We start from the raw sequence: 17135 nt of genomic DNA, 5'->3' as shown, positions 1-17135 counted from the left end.
ACAGCATGTCCTGTTTGGAGTCTGGGTCCTCTCACACAACATTGTGAGGCTCATCCGTGTGGCTGTACGCATCAGTAGTTTATCCTTTTTTCACTGCTGTATAGTAGTCTGTCATATGAATCTACCACAGTGCGTTTCTCCATTCTCGAGCTGATGGACATTTGGGTAGCTTCCATTTCGGGCTACTGAAAAAAATACTGTTGTGAACATTTCTTCCTGTACATGTTTCCGGAGGTCCATGTTCAGGTTCTCTAGGATATATACTTAATATAGAACAGATAGATTAAAGATTATGTGTATTTGCAAACTACACTCTCTCCCACTTTAAGATGAAGCAGTTGCAACAAGAGATGTTTAATAACTTTCTCAAGATCACAAAGCCACACTGCCTGGCTCCCAGAGCTGACTTAATACCCACTGGCATATGATGGGTGCCTAATAATTGTGAGCTGTTACGCTGAGGGTTATTGAGGTTTTGAGGGGGGCTTTCCTTTCCTGTCCCCATTATTCTGAACTATGTCCCTATAAGTTAATAATTAACTGCCCCTCAAGGAGTCTGTGATCCTAAAGATTTGCCTTTCCCTGGCTACTGTCTGGTTAATCAGTCACTGTCGCTGGCCGGGCAAGGGGCATTGGGTAGACCAGCTGCCTCCAAAGCCCCCTGATCCAGTGTGGAAGTGGTGAAGGGTTCCTGATGCTCCGGATTTGTCGTGTGCTCTGCTCCCGAGCTGGCCCCTCCCCGGGGGGCTGGCAGCCCCTCAGCTTTGATGGTGGGGCCTTCCACCTCAAGGGCACGGGAGAACTGACCCGGGCTTTGCTGGTGCTACGGCTGTGTGCCTGGCCGCCTCTGGTCACCCACGGCCTGGCGGTGAGCAGCGATCCCCGGGGAACTAGCCTAGGAAGTTCCCGGGACCTGGTTCTGAGCCCCTGCTCCCTGTCACCCCAGCTCCAAGCCTGGTCTCAGCGACTCCTGGGCTCCCGGCTCTCGGGTGCGCTTCTCCGAGCATCCATCTACGGGCAGTTTGTGGCTGGTGAGACTGCCGAGGAGGTGAGGGGCTGTGTCCTACAGCTCCAGAACCTAGGACTGCGGCCTCTGCTGGCAGTGCCCACTGAGGAGGAGCCAGACTCGGCTGTCAAGACGGGGTGAGTTAGGGGGGCCCGGACCCAGGGAGGCTGGGAAGCTGGTGGGAAGGGGGCTAGTGGGCTCCCAGCCCTGATGCCTGCCGGCTGGGCAGCGAGGCCTGGTATGAAGGGAACCTCAGCGCGATGCTGCGATGCGTGGACCTGTCACGAGGCCTCCTGGAGACCCCTGACCCGACGGGAACCGCCCTGATGCAGCTGAAGATGACGGCGCTGATGAGCACTCGGCTCTGTGTAAGGGACGGGCCGGGTGGGAGGGCAGGGGCGGCTGCCCACCGGGTCCCCCTCACCGCCCCATCCATCATCCCATTCCAGAAGCAGCTCACCTCGTGGGTCCGAAGGCCAGGGGATTCTTTGGAGCTGAGCCCTGAGAGGCTGGCAGAAGCCATGGACTCTGGACAGGTAAGGACCACAGGCTGGGGGAGAGGAATGGTTGGTGGGGAGTGCAGAGGCGGCAGACACCTGCCAGCGCAATGTTCTAAATATTTAACTATCTCTACTTCCCAGGCTTAGAACTAACAGAATAAATGGGGTTACTGCCCTGGGGCATGGCTGGAGAGTAACCGGAATACGGGTCACCTGGGGATTCTAGGCTAGGGGCCTGGGAGCTGGGAGCTCTTGTAGGATCAATTAAGACAGTAGCTCTTTACCAATAAAAAAGTAACCAATATTTTTTCAATCAACTCGGCTATGCTAGTGTGTGCTAACTAGCTAGGAGCTATGATTAGACCGGCGGGGTTGTGGTTCATTCATTCACTCATTCGTGCTCTCATTTACTCTTTATTTCCGCATCTTATTTCTACCTTCCCCACCATCAGCAATCACTTCACCTTGTATAATATACGTCTCTTTGTTACCATGATGTGGTTTTGCCAAATATATGGTATTTGGGGGCATATTTTTCCAACATTTTATTATGAAAATTTTCAAACATACAGAAAAATCATAAGTATTTTATGGTGAACACCTGCCATTGTTAACATTTAACTACTGTTGCTTTAAAATCATATCCATTCCTCTATCCATCCACCCACCCATCTTATTTTCTGATGCATTTCAAAGTAATTTGTAGATATCAGCACGCTTCTCCCCCAAATGCTTCAGAACGCATATCACCAACTAGAGCTCAGCAGTCATTTCTTTTCAGGTAAAATTTATATACAGTGAGATGCATACATTGTAAATGTACCTTTTGATGAGTTTTGACAAATACACATTGGAGCTACTATAATCCCTATCAATGTACAGAACATTTCCATCCCTGCAGAAAGTCCCTTTGAGCCCTTCTCCATCAATCTGGGGGTTGGGTATAGTTTTAAATATCTACAAGTAACATTCATCATTATGTTGAAAAAGACTCTGATACTGGGAAAGATTGAGAGCAGGAGGAGAAGGAGGTGGCAGAGGATGAGGTGGTTAGACAGCATCAACTCAGTGAACATGAGTTTGAGGAAACTCCTGGAGATAGTGAAGGGCAGAGACGCCTGGCACACCACAGTCTATGGGGTCATAAAGAGTCAGACACGACTTTACGACTAAACAACATTATGTTATCTGTTGCGTTCTGTTTTTTATGTTTTTCCACTGAGCACTCTGATTTTTAGATCCCTCCAAGCATCTCTGTATACACCTAATCCATTGTGTTTTTTAAATTACTTATTTCTTTTTGGCTGTCCTGGGTCTCCATTGCTGTGCTCGGACATTCTCTAGTTGGGGAGAGTGGGGGATACTCTGATTGTGGTGCGTGGGATTCCTCACTGCGGTGGCTTCTCTTGGTGCGGAGCACAGGTTCTGGGGTGCCCGGGCTTCAGTAGTTGTGGTGCTTGGGCTTAGTTGCTCCAAGTCATGTGGAGTTTTCCCAGACCAGGAATCAAACCCACATCCGCTGCATTGGCAGGCAGATTCTTAACCCCTGAACCACAAGGGAAGTCCTAATCCATTGTTTCTAATTTGGGCTTCTGGCCGCCTGGTTTACCTCTCCTGGGATGGGCACCCAGGTGGCCTCTGAGTCTCCATCACTGCCAAATAACACTACCTGGGACCTGCTGATGTTTATTTTTTAATTTGTAATTTTTTTTAATGCATCACAGAACACATAGAAGCAGTGCTTAAAGGATCAGCTTTGGAGCGTAACAAGCTTCACCCCTTCATGAGCTTTCCACTCGCACGTGGCAATGGTAGTAATTTCTTCCCAGGGCAGTTTTCAGGACTAAAACCCTTGCCAGGCTGGCATCTTCACCATGGCAAAGGGGCCCGCTTCCTTCTGTGTCCCTCACTTCCCTTGTCTTCCCCAATACCATCAGACCTGGTGTTCCTCAGTTTCCATCTCTCCCGGCTCATCCTCAGTCTTTGTTAAGTTTACTCTGCCTGAAACTCAAATATGGAGGTTCCCCAGGGTGAGGCCCAGGCTTGCTCCTCACTCCCCTCAAAGGGCCTTCTCACCCACCCCTTCAGCCTCAGTTTCCCTGCTTTGCACTAATGATGCCCACCTTTCTGTCTCCAGGCCCAGCCTTTCCCCTGACCCTCCCTCTGCACCAAACTTCCCCTTGGGGGTCCCCCAGACCTCACACCCACGGGGTCCCACACTGGCCTGTGTCTCCCTAAAGCTGTCCCTTCCTGTTCCCATGTCAGAGCCTCCCTGCCATCCCCACCCCAGATCCCAGCCCCCACCCATCCTTGGTCTTCACAGTCAGCATGATTTCTGACTGTCTTGTTCACGGCCTTGTCCCAGGCCCTGGCACCTAGACAGGATGTGATAAACATGTCAAGCGAATGAATAAATGAATGAAGCAAGTGAGTTTGGAACAACATATTAATGGTGGAGAACGTACCGACCACTCACAACGTGCCGTGCGCTGTCCTAACGGCTTTACATCCATTTGAGGGAAGCATTTCCTCTCTGCCTGCGGGTGGGTGTACATGGTGACGGTTAAGTACTCAGGCTCTGGAGAAGCTGAGGTTTAAATCCTAGGTCGAGCTGTGTGACTTTAGATGAGCAATGTCACCTCTCTGTGCCTTGACCTCTGCTTCCCCTCTGTAAACCGGGGGTGACAGTAGTCGCCACCTCAGACAGTGGTGAAGGGTAAATGAGGGCTGGGCTGGCCCCCTGTGAGGGTGGCAGCTCCACCAGCTGCTCACACCCCAGAACTCCCCCGGATGATGCCCCACGGGGGGACGATTCCCTGACTGGGGAGAAGCACTGGGCAGGTAGGTGCCCCTTGCTCCTCCCTCCTCCTGGAGAGAGTCTTCTTCCCCAGGAAGTGGTCCATATCCATCCTGTTGGCCATGAGTGCGTGTGTGTGTGTGTGTGTGTGTGTGTGCTAAGTCACTTCAGTCGTGTCCAACTCTTTGTGACCCTATGGACTGTAGCCCTCCAGGCTCCTCTATCCATGGGATTCTCCAGGCAAGAATACTGGAGTGGGTTGCCATGCCCTCCTCCAGGGGATCTTCCCGACCCAGGGGTTGAACCCATATCTCTTGTATCTCCTGCACTGGCAGGCAGGTTCTTTACCACTAGCGCCGCCTGGGAAGGAGTCCTGTTGGCCATAACAGAGCCCTGAATTCCACCTGTTCCTCTCTTTTAACTTCCCCATTTCTCTGAACCCAGCTGGACTCCCTGAGTCACCAGCAGCTCACATTCACTGTGGAATCCCCATAAGAAGACCGAGAACTGTGTGAGTTAATCACTCATGTCCAACTCTTTGTGACTCCATGGACTGTAGCCTGCCAGGCTCCTCTGTCCATGGAATTCTCCGGGCAAGATTTACTGGAGTGGGTTGCCATTCCCTCCTCCAGGGGAATCTTCCCGACCCAGGGATTGAACCCAGGTCTCCAGCATTGCAGGCAGATTCTTCACCATCTGAGCCACCAGAGAAGACGCCTGTTACAAATGTGTAACAGTTCCTTAAATGTCTGTTGAATATGGACCATGTTCCAGGTGCTGTGCTAGGGGTAGCGACTGTTGTTGATCAGTCACTCAATCATGTCTGACTCTTTGCAACTCCATGAACTGTGGCACGCCAGGCTTCCCTGTCCTTCACCATCTCCCAGAGCTTGCTCATGTCCACTGAGGGGTGGGGATGCTGACCAAGATAAACAAAATATATGTCCTTGAGGCACTTACTTGCAAGACACAATCATTCAAATCAAAGCCAAAGAGAAAAATAAATATCGTATATTAACGCATACATGTGGAATCTAGAAAAATGGTACAGATGAACCTACTGCAAAGCAGAAATAGAGACAAAGATATAGAGAACAAATGTATGGATACCAAGGGCAGAGGGTAGGACGAACTGGGAGATTGGGATTGACATATATCAGTTCAGTTCAGTCGCTCAATTGTGTTTGACTCTTTTCGACCCCATGGACTGCAGCACGCCAGGCTTCCCTGTCCATCACCAACTCCCAGAGCTTACTCAAACACATGTCCATAGAGTCGGTGATGCCATCCAACCATCTCATCCTCTGTCATCCCTTTCTCCTCCTGCCTTCAATCTTTCCCAGCATCAGGGTCTTTTCAAATGAGTCAGTTCTTTGTATCAGGTGGCCAGAGTATTGGAGTTTCAGCTTCAGCATCAGTACTTCCAATGAATATTCAGGACTGATTTCCTTTAGAATGGACTGGTTGTATCTCCTTGCAGTCCAAGGGACTCTCAAGGGTCTTCTTCAACACCACAGTTCAGAAGCATCAATTCTTCGGCACTCAGCTTTCTTTCTAGTCCAACTCTCACATCCATACGTGACTACTGGGAAAACCACAGCTTTGACTAGATGGACCCTTGTTGGCAAAGTAATGTCTCAGCTTTTTAATATGTTATCTAAGTTGGTCATAACTTTTCTTCCAAGGAGCAAGTGTCTTTTAATTTCATGGCTGCAGTCACCATCTGCAGTGATTTTGGAGCCCAAGAAAATAAAGTATCTCATTGTTTCCATTGTTTCCCCATCTATTTGCTATGAAGTGATGGGACCGGATGCCATGATCTTAGTTTTCTGAATGTTGAGTTGTAAGCCAACTTTTTCACTCTCCTCTTTCACTTTCATCAAGAGGCTCTTTAGTTCTTCTTTGCTTTCTGCCATAAGGGTGGTATCATCTGCATATCTGAGGTTATTGATATTTCTTCTGGCAGTCATATACAGTATTATATGTAATGTAGATAACATATTCAAAAGCAGAGACATTACTTTGCTGACAAAGGTCCATCTAGTTAAGGCTATGGTTTTTCCAGTAGTCATGTATGGATGTGAGAGTTGGACTGTGAAGAAGGCTGAGCACCGAATAACTGATGCTTTTGAACTGTGGTGTTGGAGAAGACTCTTGAGAGTCCCTTGGACTGCAAGGAGATCCAACCAGTCCATTCTGAAGGAGATCAGCCCTGGGTGTTCTTTGGAAGGAATGATGCTAAAGCTGAAACTCCAGTACTTTGGCCACCTGATGCGAAGAGTTGACTTATTGGAAAAGACTCTGATGCTGGGAGGGATTAGGGGCAGGAGGAGAAGGGAACGACAGAGGATGAGATGGCTGGATGGCATCACTGACTCGATGGACGTGAGTCTGAGTGAACTCCAGGAGTTGATGATGGACAGGGAGGCCTGGCGTGCTGTGATTCATGGAGTTGCAACGAGTCAGACACGACTGAGCGACTGAACTGAATGAGAACCTACTGTATAGCACAGATAACTCTACTCAATGCTTTATGGTGACTTACATGGGTAGGAAATCCAAAAAAGGAGAATATGCATATGTATGGCTGATTCACTTAGATGTATAGCAGAAATTAACACATCATTGTAAAGCAACTACGTGTGCTGTGCTGTACTGTGCTCAGTCTTGACTGACTCTTTTGAGATCCCATGGACTGTAGCTCACCAGGTTTCTCTGTCCATGACATTCTCCAGGCAAGAATACTGGAGTGAGTTGCCATTTCCTCCTCCAGAGAAGCTTCCCAACCCAGGGATGGAACCTGTGTCTCCAAGTCTCTTGCATTGGCAGGTGGATTCTTTACCACTAGCAGCCATTGGGGAAGCCCCAAAAAGCAGCAATAAAAGTCCAGTAAAAAGTTAAGACAAAAAACCAAAGCTGAGTGCAGACTTGCTCAGCTTCCAGTCACGTGGTGGGGAGGGGGCGCAAGTGCACCCAGCCAGGAAATTCGTTCTTTTTAAAGGTTAGGTTGCCCTCTGGGTCTCAGTTTCCTTATTTGTAAATTGGAAATTATGTTTACTTAATTGTTTTAGGGAAATTAATGCAGATAAAGTAGGTACATTCAAAATTGGGTTTTGAGAGTTTTCCTGTGTTAGTAAACTACCTTTTCACTTGAGCTGTTCTGAAAGGTTCCTGTTTATTAGAAGTGATCTTGGATTCAGATGTGGAGGGTGATGCAGAGACAGACACAGAAAAATACTACCCTCTCTTCACTCTATTCATAAGTGTGTGAAACATGTTTAATTATTAAAAAAAAACTTCAAAGCAGATATGTAACAAGTATAAATTGGAGAAGGCAATGGCACCCCACTCCAGTACTCTCGCTTGGAAAATCCCATGGACGGAGGAACCTGGTGGGCTGCAGTCCCTGGGGTCACTAAGAGTTGGACACGACTGAGTGACTTCACTTTCACTTTTCACTTTCATGCACTGGAGAAGGAAATGGCAACCCACTCCAGTGTTCTTGCTTGGAGAATCCCAGGGACAGGGGAGCCTGGTGGGCTGGCGTCTATGGGGTCGCACAGAGTCGGACACGACTGAAGTGACTTAGCAACAAGTATAAATAAGCACTGTAGAATGAGATGGTTGGATGGCATCACCAACTCAATGGAAGTGAGTTTGGGCACACTCTGAGAGAGAGTGAAGAACAAGTAAGCCTCGTGTGCTGCAGTCCATGGGGTTGCAAAGAGTCAGACATGACTTAGCGACTGAACAACAACAACGAGGACTTCTCTGGTGATCCAGTGGCTAAGACTCCATGCTCCTAATGCAGGGGCATGATCATGTCAGATCCCTGTCAGGAAACTAGATCCCAAATCTCACAACTAAGAGTTCAAGTGCTGCAACCTAGACCCTGCGCAGCCAGATAAATAAACTAATTTAAAAAAAACGAGCATTGTAGGGAAAAATAAGGCTGAGGAAGGGGAAGGGAAAGCCCCAGCTAGGGAGTTACAAATTCAAACCAGAGAAAATAAAGACCCTGCTGAGAGGCTGGAGCTGGGTGGATCGACATCTGGGGGAACAGTGTTCCAGGTGAAAGGAACAGCCAGAGCAGAGGCTCTGAGGTGGGAAGGTAGCTGGCATGATCAAAGGGAGGCCAGCGAGGCCAGAGAGCAGGGAGCGAGGCGAAGGGTGGGAGGAGGCAGCATAAAGGGGTCAGACCAGGGGAGACTTGTGAATTGCAATGAGGCATCCTGAGAAACTAACGCAAGGTAACACTCACGGCTCTTATTAGGAGCTGGCTACTACTTCTGAGAGTCCCTGGGACTGCAAGGAGATCCAGTCAGTCCATTCTGAAGGAGATCAGCCCTGGGTGTTCTTTGGAGGGAATAATGCTAAAGCTGAAGCTCCAGTACTTTGGCCACCTGATGCGAAGAGTTGACTCATTGGAAAAGACTCTGATGCTGGGAGGGATTAGGGGCAGGAGGAGAAGGGGACGACAGAGGATGAGATGGCTGGATAGCATCACTGACTCAATGGACTTGAGTCTGAGTGAACTCCGGGAGCTGGTGATGGACAGGGAAGCCTGGCGTGCTGCGATTCATGGGGTCACAAAGAGTCGGACACGACTGAGCGACTGAACTGAACTGAACTGTTCCTAGATGCTAATTCCAAGTCACTTCACTTTCCCAGCTTTGGTTTTCTCACTGGAAAACGGAGCTTGGAATAACATCTGCCTACTAGGATCATTGTGAAGATTAAATACAGAAGATGGCATTTGAGGTCACCTATTATTATAACAATAGCAACATGTATTGAGTGCTTAGGGCTTCCCAGGTGGCACAGTGGTAAAGAACCCACCTGCCAAAGCAGGAGGTGCTAGAGACATGGGTTTGATCCCTGGATCAGGAAGATCCCCTGGAGTAGGAAATGGCAACCTGCCCCAGTATTCTTGCCTGGGAAATCCCATGGACAGAGGAGCCTGGCGGGCTATGGTCCATGGGGTCTCAAACAGTCAGACACGACTGAGCATGCACACAAAACAACAAAAACATTGAGCGCTTCTCATATGCTGGCCCTGTCCTGTCCTGTCCTGTTTATGGCCAGGCACTTCTCACATATTAACCCATTTTTATCCACACAGCAACTGAATGAGGTAGATACTATAATCATCCTCATTTTACAGAGGAGAACACTGAGGCCCAGAGAGGTTACATTTGTTCCAGGCCACACAGTGAATGGTGGAGCCTAAACTCAAACTCAAATTCTGGGCTCTCAATCCGTGTGTGTGTGTGTGTGAGCACGTGCTAAGTCTCCAGTTATGTCCGACTCTGTGTGACCCCACGGGACTGTAATTGGCCAGGCTCCTCTGTCCATGGGATTTCCCAGGCAAGAATACTAGAGTGGGTTGCCATCCCCTCCTCCAGGGGATCTTCCCGGCCCAGGGATAGAACCAGGGTCTCTTTACCTGCATTGGCAGGCAAGTTCTTTACCACTAGCACCCCCTGGGAAGCCCGTCCATCCGTATATTACACCTCAATAAACAGTATCTATATCACACAGCTGGCTTCCAGAGTTCTAGTAATTTCTAAACTTTTTTCCCTGCCTGCTGGTTGGGGAGAGGCGGCTTGGGCTCTGGAAGGGTCCAGAAGGCCTGATCCGCCTTGCCTCCCCACTGCCCCCCAGGACCTCCGGGTCTCCTGCCTCAACACGGAGCAAACAAGACATCTCCAGGCCTCCCTGAGTCGCTTGCACCGGGTGGTACAGGTAACAGCTTCGGTCGAGGCCTGCCTCCACTGCACCTGTTTGCTGGTCACTCCTGGGCCCCGACTGTAGTCCCTCTCTCCCTCAGCACGCCCGGGCCCAGCACGTGAGGCTCCTGGTGGATGCTGAGTACACCTCCCTGAACCCGGCACTCTCTCTGCTGGTGGCTGCCCTGGCCACGCGCTGGAACAGCTCCGGGGAAGGCGGGCCCTGGGTGTGGAACACTTACCAGGCCTATCTGAAGGTGTGTGGTGCACTCCGGGGATGGGGTCGGGGGTGTGGTTGGGGACAAGGGGCTGCAGGCTGGGGTCCCAGCGTCTTGATCTGAAGCCACCCATGTGCTCCACCAGGACACCTACGAGCGGCTGAGGCGGGACGCTGAGGCCGCAGACAGGGCTGGCCTGGCCTTTGGGGTGAAGCTGGTACGAGGGGCGTATCTGGACAAGGAGAGAGAGATGGCCCGGCTCCAGGAAACCGAAGATCCCACTCAGCCTGACTATGAGGCTACCAGTCAGAGGTGGGACAGGGGCAGACCGGCCTCTGAGATGAATAATTGTTGCTGTGGTTGTTCAGTAGCTAAGTCGTGTCTGACTCTGTGACCCCATGGCCTGGCAGCACGCCAGGCTTCCCTGTCCTTCACTATCTCCTGGAGTTTGCTCAAATTCATGTCCATTGAGTCAGTGATGCTATCTAGCCATCTCATCCTCTGCTGGCCTTGAGAGGAATAGCAATAGCATCTAACCTTTCATTAGAGCTCATTCCCCACAGTGTCCAGCAACCTACGTGCGTCTACAGGTCATCTCTCTCCCCGACCATGAGACTGTCACTTCCCACATGAACAGCAGCCTACTCCCTTCTGTCACCCCTCCCCTACCTGTCACCAGTGGGGAGCCTGTTAATACCTGTGTCAAATCTCCCTCCTCAGTTCAAATCCTCCCATAGCTCCCAGCACACCCTCGATAAACCCCAGATCCTTGCAGTGGCCTGCAGTCCTGTCCCCTCACTCACTTCACTCCAGCCACACTGGCCTCCTTGACGACCTCAGGAACTTTGCACTTCTTGTTCCCACTGCCCAGAACCTTCTCCCTCCAGATGGCCAGGTGGCAGGGCTCAGTCACTCATGTTCTTAGGTCTTCCCTTGTTGGGACCTTCTCAGGGGACCTTCTTGCCCTCCCTACCAAAACCTGACACACACCACACCCTCTCTTCTTGGACTGATTTTTCTTCCAGCACTTATTGTCAGCAGAGCTTTGGCGTTCAGTTGCTCATTGTCTTTCTCATGAGAGCGTTGGCCCAGGAGGGCAGGGTTTTCTAACTTGTTCACTGCTGAGTCCTCAGTGCTTAACACTGCTCCTGCTCCATGGGAGGTGCTTGGTACAGGTCTGGTGAATGAAGGAGCAAACGAGCCCAAGAAGTAGATACTATTGCTCTCTCTCTATTTCACAGAGGATGAAACTGAGGCTCAGAGACGTGACATCTCTTACCCAAGGTTGCAGAGCTAGTGAGTGGCAGTGCCAAGATTTGAGCCTTGGCAGACTGGCTTCCCTGGTGGCGGTAGCAGTAAAGAACCCTCCTCCCAATGCAAGAGATGCAGGTTCGATCCCTGGGTCATGATGATGCCCCGGAGGAGGGCATGGCAACCCACTCCACTGTTCTCGCCTGAAGAATCCCATGAACAAAGAAGCGTGGCCGGCTGCAGTCCATCGGGTCACAGAGTTGGACATGACTGAAGTGACTTAGCGCATGCAGACTGACTCTAGAACCCTCATTCTGATACACCTCAAATCACAGGCAAGACATGGCTGAGCTCCTGGGGCCACCATCTCATGGCCCTGAGAAGAAAAGATTTATTCTTTCAATACACACTTGCTGATCACTTGTTTTAGATCAGGACCTGTGTTGGATTCTGGTTGCAGTAGCAATCCAGCTGGACCCCAGGCCCTGTCCTCATGGAGCTTTCAAAGCCTGATTCCATTTCCCAGTGGAAAAGGAGAGGTCTGTAGAGCCACAGGGACTTACCAAGCTCCCATAGAAAGTGGCCAAGCCACGAAGGCTAAGCTTGAATCCAAAGCCCACGAAGCCTCCTAGGCACATTTGTGTTCTATGGGCTTAATCATTTGGAATCTTTTTTTTTTTTTTACTGAGATATAATTCACATACCATACAATTTGCTATTTTAGACAACAATTCAGTGGCTTTCAGTATATTCCTTAAATTGTGCAGCCATCACCACCAATTCCAGAACATTTTCATCATCTCAAAAAGAAACTCTGGGACTTCCCAGATGGTCCAGTGGTTAAGACTCTGAGGGTCCACTGCAGGAGACATGGGCTTGATCCCTGGTCTGGGAACTAAGGTCTCACATCCCTCAGCAAAACAAACAAACAGACAGACAAACAAATAAACATGGCACAGACAAACACAACCATATCCATCAGCTGTTTTTGTTCAGTAGCCAAATTGTGTCTGACTCTTCAGGACACCATGGACTTCAGCCCGTCAGGCTTCCCTGTCCCTCACCATCTCGAAGAGTTTGCCCAAGTTCATGACCATTGAATCAGTGATGCCATCCAACCATCTCATCCTCTGTCGCCCTCTTCTCCTTCTGCCTTCAATCTTTCCCAGCGTCAGGGTCTTTTCCAGTGAGTCAGCTGTTTGCAAAGTACCGGAGTTTCAGCTTCAGCATCAGTCCTTCCAAAGAGTATTCAGGGTTGATTTCCTTTAGGATTGACTGATTTGATTTCCTTGCTTTCCAACGGACCCTCAAGAGTCATCTCCAGCACTGCGCTGCAGTTTGAAAGCATCATTTCTTTGGCACTCAGCCTTGTTTATAGTCCAGCTCTCACATCTGTACACGACTACTGGAAAGACCATATCCTTGACTATATAGACCTTTGTCAACAAAGTGATGTCTTTGCTTTTTTAACACACTGTCTAGGGTTGTCATAGCTTTCCTGCCAAGAAGCAATCATCTTCTAATTTCATGGCTGCAATCACCACGCAGTGATCTTGGAGCCCAAGAAGAGAAAATCTGTCACTGCTTCCACCTTTCTCCCTTCTATTTGCTAATTTGCTAATGCAAATATCCACTAGCAGTCACTCGTAATTCCCATCCCCTTAGGCCCTGGAAGCCACAGATCTACTTTTTGTCACTATGGATCTGTCTATTCCGGACATCTCTCATTAGTACAGTCACATAATACATGGCCTTCCGTACTTGGCCTCCTTCACTCAGCATAATGTTTTCAAGGCTCAACCATGTTGTAGTGTGTGTCAATGCTTCATTCCTTGTTACGGTTGAATACTATTCCATTGTATGGAGAGACCGCATTTGATTTATCCATACATCAATTGATGGATATTTGGACTGTTTACACTTTTTGTCAATTGTGGATAGTGCTGCTATGAACATTCATGTACATATTTTTTTGGTAAATGTACATTTTAAATTCTCTTAAAAGTCCAACTCTCTAGGACTGGAATTGCTGGGTCCTATGGTCACTCCATGTTTAACTTTTTGAGGAACTGCCAGATGGTTTCCCAAAGCGGCTGCAGCCTTTTAGACTCACACTAGCACAGTGGGAGAATTCCAATTGCTCCACATCTTCTCCAGCATAGTACCATTAACGTTTTAATAGAGATTTTAAATAAATAATACATTCAAATGATTCAAAAATCAAAACAGGGACTTACCTGATGGTCCAGAGGTTAGGACTCCATGCTTCTACTTTGAGGGGCATGGGTTTGATCCCTGGTTGAAGAACTAAGATCCCACATGCTACTCTCTGCACAACCAAAAAAAAAAAAAAAATCAAAATGACACAAAAATAAACAGGCTGATACAGCTCACTTCCACCCACATCCCCATCCAATCATGAGGGGGGTGGTCGCTGCCCCTACAGGGGCCTTCCACTATCCTCTGGGTGTTCATTTAGCCAGTTTCCCACTTACAGACATTTGGGGGTGTTGCTAACCCTGCTCTGCAGACGTTGCTGAAGTGAATGTCAGTGGGTAAATGTCATCTCCTGTGACATGGCCCTTTGCTGTGAGACTGCCATTGTGCCAAAGACTTTAGGTCTACCCTCATCTCACTCCATCCTCACAACAAGGCTAACAGGTGAACGTGTGTTGTTAAAGAGAAGAAAAAGGCTCAGAAAGAAGATGCCCCTTACAGCTGAGGCAGGTGGGATGCAGGTACTTCCTGACTTCAGGGTCCTTGCCCTTAGGCGCCCTGCCCCTCAAGGACATAAATCCTCAGTCTCTGGGGCCTGACCCTAACTCACCAGGTGCCATAAGCTGATCCTTCATCTCCCTTCAGTTACAGCCGCTGTCTGGAGCTGATGCTGACCCAGGTGTCCCATCGTGGCCCCATGTGCCACCTCATGGTGGCTTCCCATAATGAGGACTCTGTTCGCCAAGCAACCAAGCGGTATGAAGCGCCCAAAGGGTGGTTGACAAGGGGAGGGACTGTAGGGGCCAGTAGGTTCAAAGGGGGTTTGGGGAGAATATTCAAAATATTTAACCCCTGCTACACCTGTAGGCTCCAGCTGAACAAGGAACTGCCCCTTATTTGCTGGGGAATAGGGAAGTCCAACGGAGAAGGCAATGGCAACCCACTCCAGTGTTCTTGCCTGGAGAATCCCAGGGATGGGGGAGCCTGGTGGGCTGCCGTCTACGGGATAGCACAGAGTCGGACATGACTGAAGTGACTTGGCAGCAGCAGCAGGGAAGTCCAAATATTTCAGGAAAGGAGCTGAGACTCACCAGGGAGCTTTCAGAGGTCCCAGGGCCATGGTTATTTATCAGTGAGTTTGGAAATACTTCAATATTTGAATAACTAGAAGAGCCATATGAGTGTGTCATGGCTGACTTTCAGCTCTGGATCCAGCCACTGTCTAGATTGATGATGTGACCTTTTCTGTAGCATGTGGGAGCTGGGCATTCCTCCAGATGGGCCAGTCTGCTTTGGACAACTTCTGGGGATGTGTGACCATGTCTCCTTGGCACTGGGTATGTGAGTGATCCGTCCTTCCCGGCCCCTACTCCCACCTCCCACCTAACCTGCCCCAGCCTCATTCCCTCCCAAACAGATCCCTTCTCCCATTCCCAGATGAAGCCTGGCCAGGCTCCCATCAACAGCCCACAGCCGGCCCAGTGGCAGGCCCTCAGAGAGGTCTGCCCCATATCTGAAGGCCTCGCGGGCCTACGTTTCTGCGTCTGTGCTCTGCTGTTTTTGTCTTGATCTTGGTATCTTGGTTCTTGATCTTGGTATCTTGTTTCCTGTCTGCTTTGTTATCTTTACTGTGTTGTTCCCCAGGGCCTGAGACCAGAAGATTTATGTTTTATTCTGCCAGGCGCTAAGGGGTGCAAAATCACTGCACCCTAAATTCACAGCTTGAGGTTTCTTGAGATATCCCAAGGATCCACACTGGGGCTGCAAATATTTTAGGAGACTAACCTACGGTAACGGGCTTCCCGAGTGGCTCAGTAGTAAAGAATCTGCCTGCAATGTAGGAGATGCAGGTTCAATCCCTGGGTCAGGAAGATCCCCTGGAGGAGGGCATGGCAACTCACTCCAGTATTCTTGCCTGGAGAATCTCAGGAACAGAGGAGCCTTGTGGGCTAACAGTCCACAGCCTTGTATGCAAAGTCTGACAACGACTGAAGTGATTGAGCACACACGCACGCAACCCATGGCCACAACTTCTCAGAGATGGATTTCTGTTTTCCTCCTTGTTTACAGCCAAGGCCAACCTTCCTTATGGGAGAGCTGACTTCTAGTTAACTCTTACTCTGAGGGTCTAGATTTTGGGGTTCACACTCAATCTGGGGAAACTCTCCTTAATAACTCTTAATCCTGGTCAGGCTTTAGGCCTCCATTTCTGTACCCCCTTAACTTTGAAGTCATTAGACAGAAACTCAGTTTTGTCCTCAGGAAAGAAACACTTCTTGTGTAATCCTTCTGCTCTGGGTTCTCTCTCTTTAAAAAAAAAATTTTTTTTTATTTATTTTTGGCTGTGCTAAGTCTTCACTGCTGCATGGTCTCTTCTCTAGCTGTGGTGAGCAGGGGGTTACTTTCTTGTTGCAGTGCACCGGCTCCTCATTGCAGTTTCTCTTGTTGCAGAGCACGGGCTCTAGGCATGGGGGCTTCAGTAGTCGCGCTTCCCGGACAAGGGATTGAACCCGTCTCTCCTGCATTGGCAGGCAGATTCTCTACCACTGCTCCACCAGAGAAGCCCCTCATTTTCTCTTAATTCTTGAATTAGTAAATTCCTTATTCTCTTTGCTTCCCTAATAGCTCAGTTGGTAAAGAATTCGCCCACAGTGCAGGAGACTGCAGTTCGATTCCTGGGTTGGGAAGATTCCCCTGGAGAAGGGACATGCTACCCACTCCAGTATTCTTGGGCTTCCTTTGTGGCTAAGCTGGTAGAGAATCCACCTGCAATCGGGAAACCTGGGTTCGATCCCTGAGTTGGGAAGATTCCCTGGAGAAGGGAAAGGCTACCTACTCCAGTATTCTGGCCTGGAGAATTCTGGCCTGAAACCCCTATACAGTCCATGGGGTTGCAAAGAGTTGGACATGACTGAGCGACTTTCACTTTCACTTTATTCTCTTTGCAGCATTTTTATAACTTTGAGAATTTTTTACTTTAATGTTTACTCCAGGAGTTTTAGTTTTTTTCAGCGGGAGATTTTGTCCAACTCACCTAATCTGTCATGCTCTCAGAAATGGAAGTCTCTGTTCTAGATGGAGCCTAGGGAAGCCTCTCGTCAAACTTGAGCCCACACCCTGCCAATACTCTCCCTCCAGGGCAGGCTGGCTATGCTGTGTACAAGTCCATCCCCTATGGCTCCCTGGAGGAGGTGATCCCTTACCTGATCCGGAGGGCCCAGGAGAACCGAAGTGTACTACGGGGTGCCCGCAGGGAACAGGAGCTGCTCAGCCAAGAACTTCGGCGGAGGCTGCTGGGGCGGGGCCTGAGGGTATCCCCCCATTAGCACCCTCAGGAGTCACGTGGTGAATAAAGTTCTTGAGCTATTGCCCAGGCAGCTGCTTTGCACCAAAGCCACCTCTTTGGGGACGGGCTCA

General features: G+C 49.4%; 1 protein-coding gene across 1 annotated transcript; it reads left to right on the top strand.

Annotated features, from left to right (window-relative positions):
• On the top strand, window positions 604-17106 carry PRODH2 (proline dehydrogenase 2). The gene is made up of 10 exons (XM_018063368.1): window positions 604-868; window positions 947-1143; window positions 1236-1374; window positions 1456-1542; window positions 9968-10048; window positions 10134-10289; window positions 10396-10562; window positions 14364-14474; window positions 14970-15055; window positions 16857-17106. Exons 1-10 carry the CDS (start codon window positions 695-697, stop codon window positions 17042-17044), a joined length of 1386 nt encoding a protein of 461 aa, XP_017918857.1. The 5' UTR covers window positions 604-694; the 3' UTR covers window positions 17045-17106.

The sequence above is a fragment of the Capra hircus genome, chromosome 18 (assembly GCF_001704415.2).
Source record: "Capra hircus breed San Clemente chromosome 18, ASM170441v1, whole genome shotgun sequence".
Taxonomy (NCBI): Eukaryota; Metazoa; Chordata; class Mammalia; order Artiodactyla; family Bovidae; genus Capra; species Capra hircus.
The sequence above is the reverse complement of the archived record's forward strand: the minus strand, read 5'-3'. Positions and strand labels throughout refer to the sequence as shown.